The sequence below is a fragment of the Aptenodytes forsteri genome, unplaced genomic scaffold (genome assembly GCF_000699145.1).
Source record: "Aptenodytes forsteri isolate BGI_AS27 unplaced genomic scaffold, ASM69914v1 Scaffold184, whole genome shotgun sequence".
NCBI classification, from domain to species: domain Eukaryota; kingdom Metazoa; phylum Chordata; class Aves; order Sphenisciformes; family Spheniscidae; genus Aptenodytes; species Aptenodytes forsteri.
Genome location: NW_008796078.1, coordinates 3,466,191 through 3,484,908, shown reverse-complemented (window position 1 = coordinate 3,484,908; position 18,718 = coordinate 3,466,191). Strand labels below are relative to the sequence as shown.

At 37.9% G+C, this 18,718-nt stretch overlaps 1 protein-coding gene across 1 annotated transcript in view; it reads left to right on the top strand.

Annotated features, from left to right (window-relative positions):
• The window catches only part of SLC9A9 (solute carrier family 9 member A9), a 239,639-nt gene that overhangs the window by 121,625 nt on the left and 99,296 nt on the right, over positions 1–18,718 (top strand). The window contains exons 11-12 of the mRNA XM_009286711.1: positions 1,147–1,258; positions 6,837–6,990. Coding sequence (XP_009284986.1) covers positions 1,147–1,258; positions 6,837–6,990 — 266 coding nt within the window. The remainder of the gene's footprint in view (positions 1–1,146; positions 1,259–6,836; positions 6,991–18,718) is intronic.

Below are 18,718 nucleotides of genomic sequence, written 5' to 3'. Positions count from 1 at the left end.
ATCACTTTTTGATGACCCGAGCTTTGAAAGTTGGGATCATACTGTTTACTTGCAGTAATTTTTGTATGCAATTTCCAAATGAATAATAAGAACTGCATCACAGCTCCCTCGGCTACAGGTTGGGTTAGACGGCAGAGAGGACCCCAAGAGCCTATTGCACCCCATCACCACAACAAGGCAAGTGCAATACTGTGTCCTGCACTCCTAGCGTGGGAAGACAGTTGAACGTGAGCGCAGCGTTCAGCACCCCAGATGGGGACTGTGCTGCAGAGCACTGCAGGGACCTGGCTCTATCGTTTCCTCTCGCCAAGAGCCAACAGGCTGCAACAGGGTTGCGCTGGACGGCTGAGCACAGGGCATGTGAAGCAACCGCTGCTAATGCATGTTCTCCCAAGTCCATAGGAGCTTTAAGCAGCTCTTGGCCCAGCAGATATGATACATACAGACATTGCCACCCAAGTACTTCATCTGTTCTACAGTCCACAGCATGTCTCAGACTGAGTGCCATAATTGAGCCCTAAGAGTCACAAGACAAGGGGAGGATGGAACCTGCTGAAAGTATGTATAAGGAGCTCTGGTTGTCTTTTTTTTTATCTGAAGTAGCCTCATGTTTCTAATTAAGGCAACTTTTGTGGTCGTTCCACAGAGGAGTAATAAAGAACTCCTTTCGAAAAATCTCCAAAGAAAAAGGAAAAAAAAAAAAGCAGAGTGCTGGATAGAGACAATGCGAATTGTCTATAATAAGGAAATAAGAAAATAATCATGTCCAAAAGCACATTTGTTCTTTGCAAATTGCTGCTCAAGGAGATAATGCCATCTCTGCAATTGATGATGGGCATTTTACTGAAGGACTGAAGATGAAGTCACATGCGATACAAATGTGATGAGTAAAAGTAGAGTGGTTGAAGTGGGATATATAATGATGAATATAAAACCAGGATGTCTGGGAAAGACGATCTCTGCCACCACACAGCTTTATAATGAAATTGGAACCAGAAGGATCTGACATGTAAAATATGAAAGAAGATAATCTCATATTCATTTTAATTACACTGTTAAAATAACTTTGGAGAAATATTGGGTTTAAGTTAACTCTGTTTTTGTCAGTATTTCCTCCACCATTTTCCTCAACATCTTACATTTTAGGTAGCAGTTTTTGTAGCAAGAGCTTGCAACATATACCCACTTTCTTTCCTTTTGAATTTGGGTCGAAAACAAAAGATTCCCAGGAATTTTCAGCACATGATGATGTTTTCAGGTAAGTGCTATTTTGGCATTTTTCCTGTCCACATTTAACAACTGACAAAGATAGTCATCTATCACTAGAAAAAGCCACATCTATCACAAAGAAGTCATTATCTTAAAACTCAAGATAGTCTCTTCAAAGCTACTGAAGCAAATGGGTGTATTCTCATCAACTTCACTGTGCTCTGGACCTATTTTAATTAACTTTTTAGAAACCTACCACCCAGGAAGCCAGTCTTTCAACCCATTGTCCCCCATCTGTCTACACTTCCATGACAATTTGGGAATACCATGTTTTTATGTTGTGTGGATATTTATTTGCTGGTACGTAAGCATACTGCCAGGTATACTACAGGTGCCTCTAAAACACATAAATATCTAACTTTGAAGGTGTTAGTACTGATTCTCAAATCAGACATGGTCTTTGACAATTCCTTTAACTTCAGGAACAGTTTTACTTTGAAACATGAGACTAGGAGACTTGAATTCCACAGACCTTTTCATATGTATTCCAGCCTCATATTTGAGTACTTTATTTTCCAAACTCAGATTTTATTGATTTTTAACTCTGGTTAACATTGTAGAATAAAAAAAAAAAAAAACATCCAGAAGAGGGAGCCATGTTCTACTCCCATTTGTGCATCATCCCCCGAACTGTTAAAATCTCAGCTGGATTCTGTATTTTTGGACTTGCACAAGCTAGAAATACCTCCACTTGACTTTCTGATGCTAGTTAGGAAAAACTCACTTATAAGCTAAGAATATTTGTTCAGTAAAAGACAGAAACACAGATTGCCCAATGCCATTTATGAAATAATTTTCTAAAATTAGAAAGTCAGCACTTTTTTTCCCCCCCTTCATTTTCCTGCTTTTTATACAAAAACCTATTACAAATTTTTATGGATAAAAGTTCTTGACTGACAGCCTTGATGTACACTGGTCTATTTAGCCAGATAACAAGATACAATGCGCCACATTTCAAGCTTCCTCATCAGAAGTACTCCACATCAGGGTGCCTCATTTATGCCTGTATAATTCCATCTCTCTAGAGAGCAACACAGTAGTTCATTTCTACATCCATTCAATCCTTCTGCTAAAAGCTGCCACTGAAAATGTCAGTTGATACCAGCTAGATTGTCGTGAAAGATGATGACATACATCCATTAGGAACTGGCTTTCAGACCGCCTGCTCACCTACAATTGCTAGCCATGTAAGATGCATATGTAGATCACTCTAGTAAAGCTATCAGGTGGCCAACTAGACAACAGCATGAAAAATAGCTTCATATCATTAGCTATCTAGTTTCTGGGCTCCATTTTTGCTTTTATTTTTCATCAGATAAAGTACAGAATTAAAAATCTTCTAAAATATATCTTATTCTTCAACTTTTGTGTCCTCGTTTTCTCCAGTCAAATTTCATTCTCCACAGAACTAGGAGCAGAAAGTAACCTGCAGCCAACAACTGAACGTGAGAACTCACACTTGCACATTAGCTTTCCAGTACAATCTGGCAGCTGAGAACTGAAGATAGTAGTATCGAAAACTTCTAAAACGTAAATGTTAAAATACTCAGAAAAGTAATTTTTAACTGTTTTCAAAGAAACACTGTATTTTGTAGAGAAAAATCTTTACAACGTTATAAAAAAGTGAATGGCATCACCTGCAAGTAGCGCAATAAAGACTGGCTGCCTCTCATACTGCCAGCAGCTTCACGCTTCACAGAACACTTAGGATATGTGGATTTTCTGTGTAATTGTACTTTTTAACATGCACTAAGATTTGTGCTTAGTTACCAATAACATTCTTACTTACTATAAACTGATCATACTGTATATAGTGATAAACAGAGAATACAATGACTGCCAGAAGAGAGACACATTTCCGATATGAGTAAACAAGGCACTGAATTTGAGTTTGGAGGAAGATGCTTATTGCCTACACAACATCAGCAGCAATATTCTGGTATAGCATCGGGTTCTAGTCAATCACTGGGGGAACTGGGCTTCACTCACCACAGCATCACACGCTCAGATGTAGAAAACAATGAATTTGGGGTTAGTTTTGTTTTACGTCTTATCATTACCGAATGCACCAAACATTTACTGCTTGCTTTACTGAGTTTTACTGCCATAATCACCATGAATATCAAAGTCTGAAAAAAGCAATTAAGGTCAGGCAAGTACATTGTCAATTAGCATTTGAGTACACCTTACTCTGCAAAGAATTCTACTGAAATCATTAAGTTCTACTTTTTCAGGAGTATTAATACCTTTGAGAAAAGGTGGAAGAGTTAGGCTTGGAAGTGGATTATGTAGCATTTTGATTGAATACATTCTTCATCTGCTTCTGCCACTCCTCTAACAACACATTACGGAGGATGGATTCACTTTTACAACCATGTTTAATCATGATTCCTGATAATATTCCATTGTAAATCAAAACTAGATTAGTCCTTGTATAATTAAGCCTGAGCTTCTCAAATTAAGTTCAACATCAGTTAAAATGAGCAGGCCAGCAGTCTCTGCTCATGTGAAAAAGAAATATTTTAACGTCTTAAATTGTAAGGGAGCTATCGCTATACACTAGTGGTCTGTGCTGCATGAAAAATGCCTCATTTCACTTCAGACCCTGCTATGATGCCTTTAACTGGTAATAAAATTAAGAGAGAAGGAAACTAAATGGAGTCAGATGGACTTATTAATGGCAATAACGTGTTTGATATTTGGGCATCACTGCCATATGACCAGGAGGGGACTATTTCACAGGTACAGTACTGCACCTTCCGCTCTTCTTCCAATATCTCTATTTACTTTTTACTGTGCTTTCCTCTTCTCTACAGCATATAAATCAGCAAGAGAGAGGCTTGTGGGACATGGTGCTACAAGGGTGGTTGCTGTTAATATAAGACATTACAGCAGCAGTGGAGTCTGAAAGGGTGGAACACAAATGCAGAAGAAAAATGAAAAAGAATGGCTGTGTACAGGGAGCTGTTGTGCAGGCATTTACATCTGCACACTCATACTTACATGGTGGTGGGAAGTGCCAAAGTGAACTTTCCTAAGAAGGTAGATATGAAAAGAAATCGGCTAAAGAGAAAAGAAAGCAAGGAAGAAAAGAGCAGAGAACTATGCTTGAAACCAAAACACCAGATCTACATACAGATAGTCTCCTTTCCTGGCAGATTCTCTCCACACTACCCAAAAACACTGCTGCCCTCAAAGGCTCTTCAGAGGGATGGGTTCGGAATGATGTGTGTTTGTGGAGTGTGAGCAAAGGATGGGTAACAGCCCAATAGGACACATCTTTTCTATTCTGTGGGCCTCTGAAGCTTAACCGTGGGGGTGGTTTTCTTTGGAGGCCCTGACACATTAAAGAATATCTCTTAAAGATGAATCCCTAATGACTGGCACAGCCAGCAGAAAAATCTGGTAGGAAATCCATGATAGAGCCCAGAGGAACAATGGATCACAGCACAGATGCGGAGCTGCTGTCAGTACGGCGTCTCTGAAAGATGAGGGGAGAGAATCTCTCCTAACAGTTCATCAGAGCGTTTTCCTTCTACTGTGCTGCTCTCTCCAGGTGTAGCTGAGGTACCGATGTCCATTGGAGCCAATCATTCCATTGTGCTTTGTTGGTATTTTTCCCTGAGGTGTTACAGGAAACCTAACCTTCCCTATCTTCAGTCTGTTTCAGCGTCTTACTGTCTGCCGAGGTTGTTAAAATTCCCTTCCTTCATTTGTGTTGTTACCTGCAATATATTTTGATATATATAATAGCTTTCCTTCCTTCTCATTGAGTCTTTACGTTTTAGGTTATATTCATCTGCTTCCCACTGCTTTAGTTGGTAGCAGATGCTTTGATTATTTATTTTACTTTAGTCATATTTTTAGTTGAAACTGAATTAGCTCTTATAGACCATGGTGAGCCTTTTATAAATGGAAAATGCAGTGAAGGCACTCGCTATTTCTCTAAACTGAAGAAATACCCACTCCAGCGCTCAAGAAGTAGAGACTCTTAATGACATATTAACAAATTTTTTTTTTTAATATTCCCTCTTACCAAAAGAGATGTTCTGGATTTAATATTGCACGTACCATTGTGATGCAGTTGTGGAAAGCAGCACTGTTTTCCACCAAAATGTAGCCACCCATAATTTAAGCATTAATCTGGGCTAGTCATCTAGATTACCACTATAACCACTGGAAAAAGACCATTTCAATAGTGGTTCATTCCCTCCTCAGATACATGTTTTAAAATGAGCTGATATTTTTTTCTCATAAGAAAATAGTAAAGCATGTGCATCCTTAGAGATGCTTTTACATAAAAGCAAGGTCAAGGACAAGCCCACTTGTTGACTGCAGTGTTATTTTCATAAAAGCAGAGACTTTAAGCCTGCTGCCACTGACCATTTTCAGCTAGTGTAATTACAGTCTGGTACTTCCTTGCAGAAATGGCTTTGTGGTGTTCTCTGGGTAAACTGTCCATCTTCTATACCAAATAATTCACATTCTAGCTATGTAATCTTAAAGAGCTTTAGAGTTCTACTCCAAAAATAGCTGCATTTAGCAGTTGATTAAGTGATTCTGCATATACCATCAGTGCCTTACAAGAGGTTTAATTATTAGATTTAATCTCTCGATACTTGCAAAGTACTTTTTGGATTCAGTGTGTATTGTGTACATGTAATGGCTTTGCTCTCTACATTTATTTTGTGGAATTTTTTTTAGAAAACAGTGCAGTAAATTTAAACAGATAACTGAAAAGCATTGGAAAATACAGAGTATTGTTTGTATTCAGCATCCTGAGGGCTGGAGGCACTAGCCGGCTTTTTTTCCCCCTCTTTTTTTAAATGTCACTCTGTGAGGACCTATTTAGTTAGCTTATTACTACCTATGGGGCTTTTTTTAAACTCACTGTTAGCTGTTTTCTCCACATTTGTAAGTTTTTGTTTATCCAGTCTCTGTAGGTGTATAATTTTAAAACTATTATAACATTTCAAGCACACTAAGAGCTAAAAATCCACATTTATTCTGCATCCCCTTTTTAGATACTTAAAATCATCTTTTAAAAACTATTCATTGTTTTTAAGTTATGATTTTTCTGACTGTTCTTAGCACATTGAAAGATTAAAAAATTTTAAAAAAATTTTTTAAGACATTTTCTATTTTTTCAAGCAAGAAAGGGGTAGCCTATTTGGGTAGAGATTTTAATGCCGACCTTCTTTCTCACTTGTACCCAATTTCATGAGCAGTCCCACTGAAGTCAGTAAAACAACACGGAGATAGATTTCTTTTTTACCATGCATAAAGTCCAGATTACTATTTAATTTGCAATTATTCAAGACAAAGGATTCTGGATGTAAAACAAATGTGCGATTATTTTGTGAATGAGAGTAGTTTCATTGTCCACTTTTGCAAAGTTGCTTACATTGCATTAAACACTATCCTTTCAATTAGCACAATTCAACATTTTATAAGTATGATCACGGTCTGAAAATTTCCTCTGCCCTTGGAACTGGGTTTGGGCTGAAAAGAGTAAAATTTGGTTTCTCCATCACATTAAGTTCATCATTCTTGTCTTCTTTTTTTAGGTTTACGTGGTGCAATAGCATTTGCATTGGCTATTCGAGACACAGAATCCCAACCCAAACAAATGATGTTTACCACAGCACTGCTTGTTGTGTTTTTTACAGTCTGGGTATTTGGTGGGGGCACAACACCAATGCTCACGTGGCTTCAGATCAGGTTAGTACTCTCTTTACAATGTTAACCATCAAAATAGAATGCAATCACTATGGATGAATCACTAAATTCCTACAGCTTTCTAAGGCTTACTTATATGCTTTTTAATAGAGTTTTACAAGCACAAAGGAAGTATTTGGCTACCTGGTAGAGGCTCCAGACCATAAGGAACAGGTTCTTCCCAAGTTTGCTATGGGTTTGGACCTAGGTCAGACCCATCCTTATTTTCTAAGAGTTTGTTTCGCTACTGTTCCTTTTAAACACTGTGAGTAAATGTTAGCGGTGTCCTCCTCACTGTTGAAGAAAGAGCTATGAAGGCAGATTTTGCCCTCATCTAAAAACGTGTATTTATTACACAAACATGTCATAAATAATGTATTTCTGATTATAATGTGAATATACTAGAAAATCTACCTGCATTGGTGTATCATTCAGCCTGCATTGGTGCATCATTCAGCCATTAATTTATCACTCATTGTTTTATATATGCTCCTTCACTATATTATTTCTTAAATTACTTCATAGTCACTTGTATTCACAAGGGAGGTTAAATGAGAAAAGAGAGGGAAATAGGAAGCTGGAGTAAAGAGTATCTACTTTAAATGTAGTGTCCTGCCAAGTGTGCTTTTTAGAAACCCCACTTTTAACAGTAACAGTGTAATGCTATTGCTGAGTTCTCATTACTTCATAATCCATTTAGAACTCTCTGCCCTGGTTCGTAAGGTCACCAAAGAAAAACTCAGTATCAAGACAGGCTTGTAATTCACAATTCCTCAACATTTATTTTATCTATAGCATATGCTTTCCTTGTTTACAAAATGATGTCTGATTGACAAGCCTTCGTGTCAGACTGTTGCTATAAAATACCAGCTGAAGATAACTACATTGGAGCTTTAATGAAGAGCATAGATAAAAGCTCGCAGACAAAATAAGGACCAGCGTACAAGTGTACTGTATAAACATAAAATGCAGGCATCCATATGCAATGTGGGGGCTCTCTATTTCGGTGACAGTTTGATTCTTTTTCATGACATCTCTCTTATGTCCCATAACGTCAATCAAGTCCATTTCAGTTTGGATATACTCCACCACTATCAACCATCTTTCTGAGATTTGCTGCTTTTTCACTGCCAGTCAGCAACAGAGTTGCTCTATATGGCAACAGAAATGTGGGTGAGAAGGAATATTCTCATTAGATCTTGTGGACCAAATCAGTTTGGATTACTACAATATGAGATTAAGGAATAATTTTGAGAATACAGTAAGGGAAAAAGGAGGTGGGCAGTAGTCGTGTCTAGCCTAAGGACTTAGGTCACTAGATGCCTGTCCTGGTCTAGCTCTCTAGGTAATTTTTAAATGAACACTGCCAAGTGCTTTCACTAACACAAGCAATTTAATTGGATGCAATGGCATTTCTTCTGCTACTTAGTACTACCCAGCGGTGGGAAGGCCCACAAGACCACAAGTGAGGCGCTGACTCTCATATTAACTATTTATACCGTTCAATGCAAGCATGTGCTTCTTTCTTTACCCACCCATACAATAGATTTCACCAAAGACACTGAAAGTAAACAGTCATTATTGGTCTGAAATGCTCATCTCTTTGGGCATCTCCTCTGAATCCCAGCAGATCTGCCAGGCAGATTTACCAACCGAATAATTTGGTTTTGCAACTGGGATATAGATTTTCTTACTATAAAGCTATTAGGTTCACAATTCCCACTTAATTTCTTGACATCAAAACATACAGCTTCATAAATTATGAGTGCGCAGTCAAACTGAGATAAAACTTTTAAATAGACATCTTTAATTACAAAAGTATCTTGAGGCTCTGATTTCTCTTTCTAGTGAATATATTTAACTGGTTTTATAATTTATTACACCTCAATATGGAATTTTGTCCTTAGCTACCAGCATTTGTCATTTTAGTCTTAAGTAATTTTGCTAAGTAATTGTATTTAAAGGTGGTGGAAATTCATGCCAGTTGATACCTGTATGGATTCTAGCAGGCTTGGGTTTGCTGAGAGAGTTAGGGGGCTGCTCCAAATTACACCATCTTGCTTAGTGTAATACTCCCAGTATGCTTGCAGCTGTGCCCGAACAGCAATTCTGAGATGCATCTATCCTCACATATATTTTTTTTTTAATAAAATTAGGAAAGAGAGAATGTATTTTTCATGCTAGTTTGGAGGGTTCAGCTCACAGAGCCAAGGGAAACTGTATTATGAGTGCAAAAATATGATTGTTTGTGAAGAGACTCATTGGAATGGGTTGGTATGTCATCAATTACAGAAAAAAGGGATGAAGCCAGTGAAATGCTGCAACTATGTCTGTAAGTACAGAAGGAGGAGACTGGTCTCATGCTAGCCCTTAAGTGCTCAACTGATGTGAACTTACATCAGGCACCATCCCAGGGCAGTTTGAAACGACTTCTGTGTGATTCCCCAGTGCTTTAGAGAACCAGATTTACCACTATTGTTCAAATCCAAAGCACAGTGCTAGATCAGTTAATCCAAACAACTAGAAATAAAGTTATTCACATTATCAAAATTAAGTACTTACAGGAAATGAAAAATATATGAATGGCTAATTTAAGGTCACAGTGACTACACTGGATTTCCCTACGTAACCTACGAGTTGCTGTATAGGTAAAACTTCTCAGGAGACAGGAACGGTCAAAAATACAGTGATCAAGCAAATAACAGTCCAAAACTGAGTGGTTTTTTGCCAATTAACCATTTCATCATAAAATTATTATCCAGCAGGTAATGTATTTAATTGAACAGGAGGCATTCAGAGGATAATAAAGAGGAACATGATTTCTGAGACTATTTGGATAAATGGAATCTTATTCGCATACATTTTGATTTGTGCCCACTCTAGCTATGCGGCATAGGCTACAGTTCCTATCAGTAGTTGAAACTACTGGAGATGCAAACTCTTAACTCCTCACGGTTGATCCAGTTAGTCTCATCCTAGAGATAGGTGCATGAGTTTATGTTACAGACCAACTTATCCACATTTTCATTTTAAAACATAATCTATCATCCATTAAGTTGAAGATATGTAAAAATAATATGAATTACAAATAACTAACACCAATATATTTACCATTTGCTCTACCATAATGCATTACAGTGTTAGTCAAGGTAAAAGACAGTATTGAAGGTCTGTACAGCCTTCTTGTTGTATATTATTGTCTACATATTATACTATGTTTCAATGATTTATTGCACTTTCCATAATTTACATTGTGAAATTCTCATAATGGTGACCAAGACTCCTCATATATCAACAGAGTATAAAGGAATAGAACAATGACAATTTTTAAATAATAGTAGCAATAGTCTTCTGAAAAATCAATCTTTGTTTCCATAATAACTGGAATTTCCATAATCTTTCACCTCTCCTCACAGCAATAGCATCAGATCTGCTTTTTTTTTCAGTTAAAATTCAACTTAACGTAAATATAATCTGTCACTCTATTTTTAGAGAAAAGATTAAGGTGTGTCCTCAGAGATAACTGCCAGCTGATTTATTCCAGGAATATGTATGGCTTATACAACACTTGCAAATTGTTGCCAAAACATACAGTAAGATATACTATCGAAACTAACCACGTGCTACTGATTTCCATCTCCCGTTTAATGCAGCAATATCACTCAGCTATCTCACAAGGTTGCAGAGGCCAGCTGCGCTGAGAGCTTTTGTAAAAAGAAGCTTAAATGGATCCCAGGAGTTCACCCACATTTATTAAGGTTCACAATTCTAGGTCCCTTCATTTAACAAACAAATTATATTGAAACATATGCTCCTACTTAAACTACAGCTTGAATCTAAGAAAGGTTCTTAAGGCCTCGGAAATCTGACCTGCTAACGGCAGAATTTATGTCTATGTGTCTCTATATGTCAAAATACAGTTTTAAAAGAAATCTATACCAATCATTCTCATTATATTACTAGTATATTTACCCATACAGAGCAGCCTTCAAAATGAGCCTTAAAATTCTTGGCAAAGTCTGAATATTTTTTAATTTTCTTCTAAAAGAATGAGACATACATTTTCAGAAATGTCTTATTTATTTTAACTGTCTCCTTTTTTAGATACCTGAAACTCTGAGTTTCAGGAAGTGTGGAGTGTTCCCTTTCTGAAAATCGGGACCTATTTAAAAGTTCCCAGTCGTCTGGTGCAGTAACGTAACATTTCTGAGCATAGAGGCATATGCACAGTCAGTTACAGTGTTATCAGCTGGCATTCTGAAAGCAGAACTGGTTGCACCCCGTTCCAAAATAACACATTATCTTTTGGCTTATCTGAGAGTTATAACTAGAAAAAAATTGCCTTTACTCTCCATGTGAAAGGGCTACAATATGCTGCTCTTGGCAGACAATGAATAAACCTGCATCAATGTATGAGAATAATATCATGATATATCAACAGCAAAACAAAGATAGCCATTTAAGCATGAGTTCACAGTCAAATTGAAGTATTCAATAAACATGCCTTCAGAGATGTTGAGTATTACCTGCTAATGCTTTTGGATATATGTCTCCCTTCATTCCCCGTACTCTGATTAAAAATAGAGAGCTGCATTTTACAGTAAATCTGCAATGAGAGGTTTGGGGATAAAGGATTCTCCTGACAGGCAGAACAAAAATACAAAGTTGTTAATAAAACATGTCCTATAAAAGCATTGTGCTAGGTATTAGGTCCTGTTTGTTTATCATCACCTCCTGTGTAAATGTTTGTCAAGGGATTTCCAGATTCTTTGTGCATCTCCTTACAGCATTTCTTCCGTGAATAAGGAGATTTTTATTCCATGGTCTAAACAAATACTAAGCAGCATTGAATAGTAACTTTTAACGCTGTGCCTATCTGGCCATTGCCTTTGGTATGTATTTTAGAAACTGGGTATGTCTATGTGCCTGGCTACCCTTGAAAACATGCCATCTCTAGTTCACCTAAAACTTCAGTTCCAAACCTCCAACTTTCTCTAAATACGCCGGAGGCCTGGCATACCACATTTTGGGGGGATGACCAAGGCTGTCCAAACTCACATTCTCAGCAGGAGCATCTCCTCATTGCACTCTTCTATGAGAAAGCACCAACCCAGGAAATGAAATTAATCAAAACAAACTATTCTTCTAATATTCAGCTATTGCCTTCCCTAACTTCTAATTGACCCAAACGTTTGGATTCACTTCCAGAGGTTTCCCAGAGCTCTGCTTATTCTTTTCACTGTTCAGATTCCAGCTTTATAACTACAGACAGCTGTTTCTCTTTGCCCATCTAGGCAAAACTAAACCTAAAACTGTCAAGGTTATACACTTGCAAAACTTTCTTTGCATCGATGGAGCCAGAAGGTCTCTGATGGTGAACAGCAGCTGGTCATTCATTCACACTACACTGGCATAAATACAGCATACCTTAATATAGTCAGTGATCTCTGAGAACACAAAACATAGAAATGCGTCAAGTGTAAAAAATGTAACTGAAAAAACAATCTAATGCACATAACAAGAATAAGAGGAGAGGATTCACATCCTATAAATTGAGAGTCCTCAGATCTGTTTGAAAGGAGTACATAAGCAAAAGGGATATCATTGCTGTGGAGACTCTTTTCTGTTTTGTATGGGAAACGATGCTGACTGGCTAGGAGTAGAGTGCAGGTAAACTGGGAGCAATATTGTTATCAGCATGAAAAAAAAAAATCTGCCATTTGCAAAGGTCAAGCATGCAGTAACCCCCTGTCCAGATCTACAGCAATGAAGGAAAGGAAAAATCATTTACAGATTACACATAGACATATCTCTACCACTGATGTGAAGCCACCAAAGTCAAAAGAGTTGTCTCAAGGGTCCTTCTATTTATTCTTCATAGACTGAATCATTCAACCAACCCAAATACATACTCCTTATAGGGGTTTACCTGTATCTATTTTGATGGTAAATCTGCACTGAATAGCACTGACAGAACATAAGAACTCAGACTAAAAGTTGCAGAAAGACCTAATTGGAGGACTTCTTATCAACTCGTATAATATATTGCTATTTTGGCAAAGTAAATTTTTTTAAAGACAGTTTTTAAAGTTTTATTCTGAGTTTTTGTTGTTCCACTTTTAGAATTTCCACCGTAAAACATGAACAGACAGGATTCTTTTGTAGGGGTTTCCTTGTGGTATGGCTACAGCACTGTTTTCTAAATGAAAAAAGAAAAAACATTATAGGGCTGTATCCAAAACATTTTGAGAATCTGGCTTAGCTGTCAATGCTTTTGAAATAACGCCAACTATTTGACTGTATCACATCTGAAACATAAAATTATAACATTATTCAGTGTTATGGTGCAAAAGTTGGAAGGTGAAAACACTGCTAACTTCTAAACTCCTACCTATTGCCATGTTGCAGATCCACTGAATACAATAGGAAATGAGCGTTCAGCAGAGATCAGCACCCAAAAGTCATGAGCCAGCAGAGTTCAACGTCATTGACAATGCTAGTATATCCCTTTAGAATAAAAATGTTTCATGGATAAGCTATTCTTTCAAGAAGTCAAGATTTTGGTTCCTTCAGTATCCAACACTTTAATCCATTGCTCCAATATCAAAGGCCAAGGTAGTGTGTATGTTTACCAGAATATCGCATTAGGGATGCAGGTGGGCAGCGGGGCTGAATGCTGTGGCTTGACTGCTTGCGACCATGGCTGTCTACCAAAAAAAAGTTGGTTGGTAGAGTAAGATTCTGTGCTTATCCCAGCCCTTTATCAACTGGTTATAGACTGCTGAAAGACAGAACTTTAGGATAGAGCAGCTGGAGTAACAACGTGACCTTGGCCAGTATTATAGCACTGCTGTTTCAGTAACAAAAATATTCTTTTCATTATTCCCAAACTCCGCAGTAGTATCCCCTGTGTTCAGCTGTGTTCAAAGAAATGCCGCAGAAGGACAGTTTACAATGCCACAGTGGTAGCGCTCATCACTGCCAAGTGGGAAGCTTTGATCAGATTTGGTCTGTACTTTAAGCTTCTAAAGTTATTCTTTCTGCTTCCCAGAAGAGGCCCTTCAAATTAAAAAAACAATATTGTGGGCTTTGGAAAGAGTTCTGCCTTCCTTATCAAGAAAGTCAACAGTTGTGGTAAGAAATCTCAAGGGTTGAAATGGTGGTAAAAATATGACTGAGCCTCAGGGCTCCAGAACAGGAGGTGCTGAGCAGGAACCTTCCTTTCCACAGCCCGAGAACAAAGAAGGATGCACTTTAGAGCAAAGGATTAACAGACAAGGTTAATCTTGTTTTAGACAAGGTGGATGGTGCTGCCTGCATTACTATATTTTTCCAGTTACACAGAAAGATCGATACTTTCTTCCTTTTTTTATAATGACATACAAGTCTTTCTTACTAAAAATCTACCTATTTCTGAGTTCTGCCACAGTTCAGTTCTGATTTGCCATCATATGGTTGTAGAATTGGATAGCTTTATTCACTCTCCTTTGTCAAATCAGTTATAACAGAAAATTATCTTCTTCAAGACCATATTTGTAGAAATCTGTGTGAATGGGATTTATGGGAGAGGTGGTGATATAACTGGACTCATGTTACCATGCTTAACCCCACAACGTTTGTAAACAGAAGCCTTTGGACAATAACAAACTGGCTTAAAAGTGATCTAAACAAGACATAAGCAATGTTAAAACTCATCATTTTAACATCAGCCTCTATTTGCAGCATCTGCTGTGCTGTGGGCACAAGGCTAGAATTGTGTATTACTCAACACTGTACTCGGTGATCAAGCCATTACCAGAAACTGCTCACCTTTAACTTGACAGGAAATTCCTCTCACGTAAGGCTTCTTCCATCACTATCCAGGCTGAGGTTCTGCATCTTGACCTGATAATGAGGAAGAAGCCCTTGAGATACTGAGGATAGACACAACCTGCACTGGTCTGCTGCGTGGGTAAAGGACAGGCAGCACCCATCTCTGGTATTTGGAGCTTTAAGAAGATGGTCAAACACAGCAAACTCGGGCAGAGGTCACACAGGTCTCAGCCTTCAACTGACCTGAAAGCATTTGCATATGCTTGACAACCTCCTGCCCCAGAGCTTTATGTGCAAACTGTACTGGGCCCTTTTTATTGCTTCCCAGTAGGTGACTGAGCCCCCTCAGCCCCTGAGACACTCTCTCTCACTGTAAATACAAATAGTGAGAATCTTGAGACTCTTCCAACTGTATTAAAACTTTCAGAGTGATAAAATAACTATGTCCTGTAAATTCCCAAACCGTAAAACAAATAATAGTAAGTCTTAAACGCATGTTCTATGCCATATTACAAAGTCCTGTAGTCAAAAGTGGCTCAGAAACTTCAAGTACATTGAAATTCAACGGAGCTGAAGCTCCTAAGTCACTTTCACAAGTTTGATTTAGAGAGTTTCATGTAATGCTACGTGGAGCAATGCCTTCTCTAATCTTACTGGGGTGAGACGTGACTATGGCACTGGAGAGAATGGTGTTCTGACAGCCGATCCAGGCAAAGAGGCTGCAGTCAGCTGAGGTGAGGAGGAGTGATCCTGTTGCCTGGTTAAGAAAAGCCTCACCAGAATATTGTATGCCATTACTGAATTTTGCTCTGCTCATAGAGAAGAGCAGGAGATAGTACATCTCCTTACAGTCATTTCTTATGAACTAGATTCATGTAGGAGCTTGATCTCTACTGCCTCTCATTTATTCCTAAATTAAGTGGAAGGTTTACTCTGAGTAAACGCATCTTAGCTTTCCTTTTTGACCCTTACATAGGCGCACAAGGATTATCACTCCTGAAACATAACTAGTCCTTGAGGTACTCTGAATTCAACAGCCAAGAGCATGTGTTCATATCTTCAGATGATCCATAATTCAATAGTTATAAATTATTATGAACCTTCTTAATTGTTTCGCTTATATTCCTTTGAACACATTTTCCTTTCACCGTTTGTCAAGAGGAAGGAAGGTCAGTTTAGAAAAGGAGGTTTAATTAAATGTTTTCTCCTGGCCTTGGCACATTCTCTCTTCTATAACCATATTCCTTTGGGTCATATTTCCTCTAGAGTCCTGGAAAACAATTTAGTGAAAGTGAAGGATCTGTTGATTTACTATTGAAAACGGAATGTCAGCCTAAGTATCTTCAACTGTAATTTGCAAGTGACCACAACATAGAGACGAACAGTTCAATTAAAGGCAGTATGTTTTCAAGTACTGTTATAGTTCTGTGCACTTTGTACTGTTTATTATTTTGTTTTGGTTTTAGAATACTCATAATCAGTCTAACTGGTATTCCCTCTCAGTAACAGAAATAGCTCCAATAAACAAAGCTCGCTCTTTGTTTCCAGGGTCATATTCCTCTTTAGCCACAGTACAGCAAGTATTTTAAATCATGCTGCAATAAACACCCCTGTTGAGAGCCCAATTTCAGCCAAGCTACTTCAGTCCACTGAGTTCCTTTTAACCCAGACACACTTTCAAGAGAGATCACACTGTCTTTGCCTGGAAAGTCCTTTAAATCCTAACAAAACCCTCTGAAATCCAGAAACACCTGTAATTTAATGTAACAAGCCTAACCATTAATGCTGCAGTTATTTTAAAATTACTACTGTCCTTAGTTGGCCAACTGTCTGAACCTGTGAACATCTGAAGGCCAGCATGTTGCCTAGCATCTTTTATACTGATGATAGTTTGAATGTTCCTGCGCTAAAAAACACTAATTGCATATACACGAGAAACCGTGTTGCTGACTCCCTAGGCTCTCCTCAGCATTAGGATATTACTAATTTAGGTGCAGACTCTTAGGTCACAAAATCTACATTGCTATTTAAAAAGTAAGTTTCACAGTTGCGAACACCTTGAAAATGATTCAAATAAAACTAAACTAACAAGGAAGCTTTTGTGTGAGTTCGTGGACAGTCCGAAACAACGGCTCAGAGAAAACACTGTCCCACGGTGATCAAAGGAGTCTTACCTTCAAGACACATAGTTTTGCTGATGAGCCCCATCCTTGCTCCCACACGGTACTCCGGGTATGACAGAAAAATAGTAATTTAGGGTTGACTTAGGAAACTGCATGGCTGTCAGTCGCGCTCTGTCCACCAGTAGATGGGTAACAAGTGATCCAGGAAGACAGAGGAAGAGGCAGAGTTTTAGCTTCAGCTATAAGACATTTAGCCACTATAAATAACTATCAGCAATTTCAAGTTTGGTCAAGCACGTTAGAGATCATTGTCATTATGCGTTTGAGTAATTTGCACAGTAATCTGTTGATTACTTGTGACATGGGTCACAGAGAGCGTAAGATCAGATTCTGGTTTATCACTTCGTTCCCTTTGATCTCTTGTAGCAGTACAGACTAAAACATTGGTTTAGATCCTAGTTAAAGATCCTTTTTATACAAAAATATTGCTAGATGTGATACTTTCCCTTTGCCTGGTGGCCTTTGCCACCAGTTCTGGATCTGTGGGTATGTATACCCATAGCGTGTATGTAGTATCTACAAGAAAGGAAACGGTCTGGTGTTCCTGACTAAAGACACATTAGGGAAATGCATTCTGCTTCAAACCCTGAGATGTTCAGCATCACACAGGAAATTATCTGCGGCCAAAGAAAATGCTTCCTGGGGCACACCCACGCTGAAAGGGTTAATATAATAGCTGCTTTTATAATAGTAGCTAGAGCACGATTAGCCTGGTAAATGTTATAAATCAAGAAGCAGTATGAAATTGGACATTAAATGTATTGGCTGTTATTATAAAAAGAGAAATTGGATAATTTCCTTTCATTTCTATCTGAAAATGAGAAATTGTCCATGTAATGAATCTCAGTGATCTCCTGAAATGCCTATCATTTATTTGCAAGGTACTTTTCTGCTAAGATAAGGTGTGCATTTGATCTCTCAGAGTTATTCACCATAGCATTTTGCCTAAATGATACTAAACAAGGTTTATAAACATTTGTGCTTGATAACAAGATTAAAAAGACCAAAATACAGAGGACTCGGGCTTTCTGACTCCTACTGTGAAAGGCAGTCCTGGGCAGCTGTTGAATAGGAGATTTTGGATTGCAATTGTGACTTGTGCATGACATGTACCTGACTCCTGCCGTCAACTCTGTTGGTCTTTATTAGCCAGAGGAGTCTAATTTTGGGCACAGTCTCCTAACGATACAGACAGTTAAATCCCACCCAAATATCTTGTATTTCTTTCTAGCTCCACATGGCTATTGAAAACAGAAAAGGAAGGAAGAAATGAAAGATACACTTTTATTGCTAGAATATTTGGTACAGGAGAGAGGGAAAATTACACAGCAATAAGAAAGATTTATGCCTTTCAGTTTACTAGGAATAAATGAATAAATGATAGGATGAATTTTCCACATGCCAAAAACCCAGAATAGTTTATAGATATTTCCAGAAAATTATAAAAAACCCTATAGCTTAGAATCGAATCCATCCAGCAGGATTTGTGTCAATTAAAATATTTCTTTTATTATCTTTTAAAATACTGTTGCTTTGATATGTCTGAGTATGCAAAAAAAATTTTCTTCCATTTCATGCAATCATTTTTTCTTCCATTAAAAAGTATCTCCCTGTCATACAAAAGGTAGCTGCTATGCAGCAGTCAACATGATGAAGTTGTTCAAACTACAAATAAGGAATCAAACCAACCTATCTGGAAATACTGCTAGGGAACGTCTTAATTAATTATCTGGGAC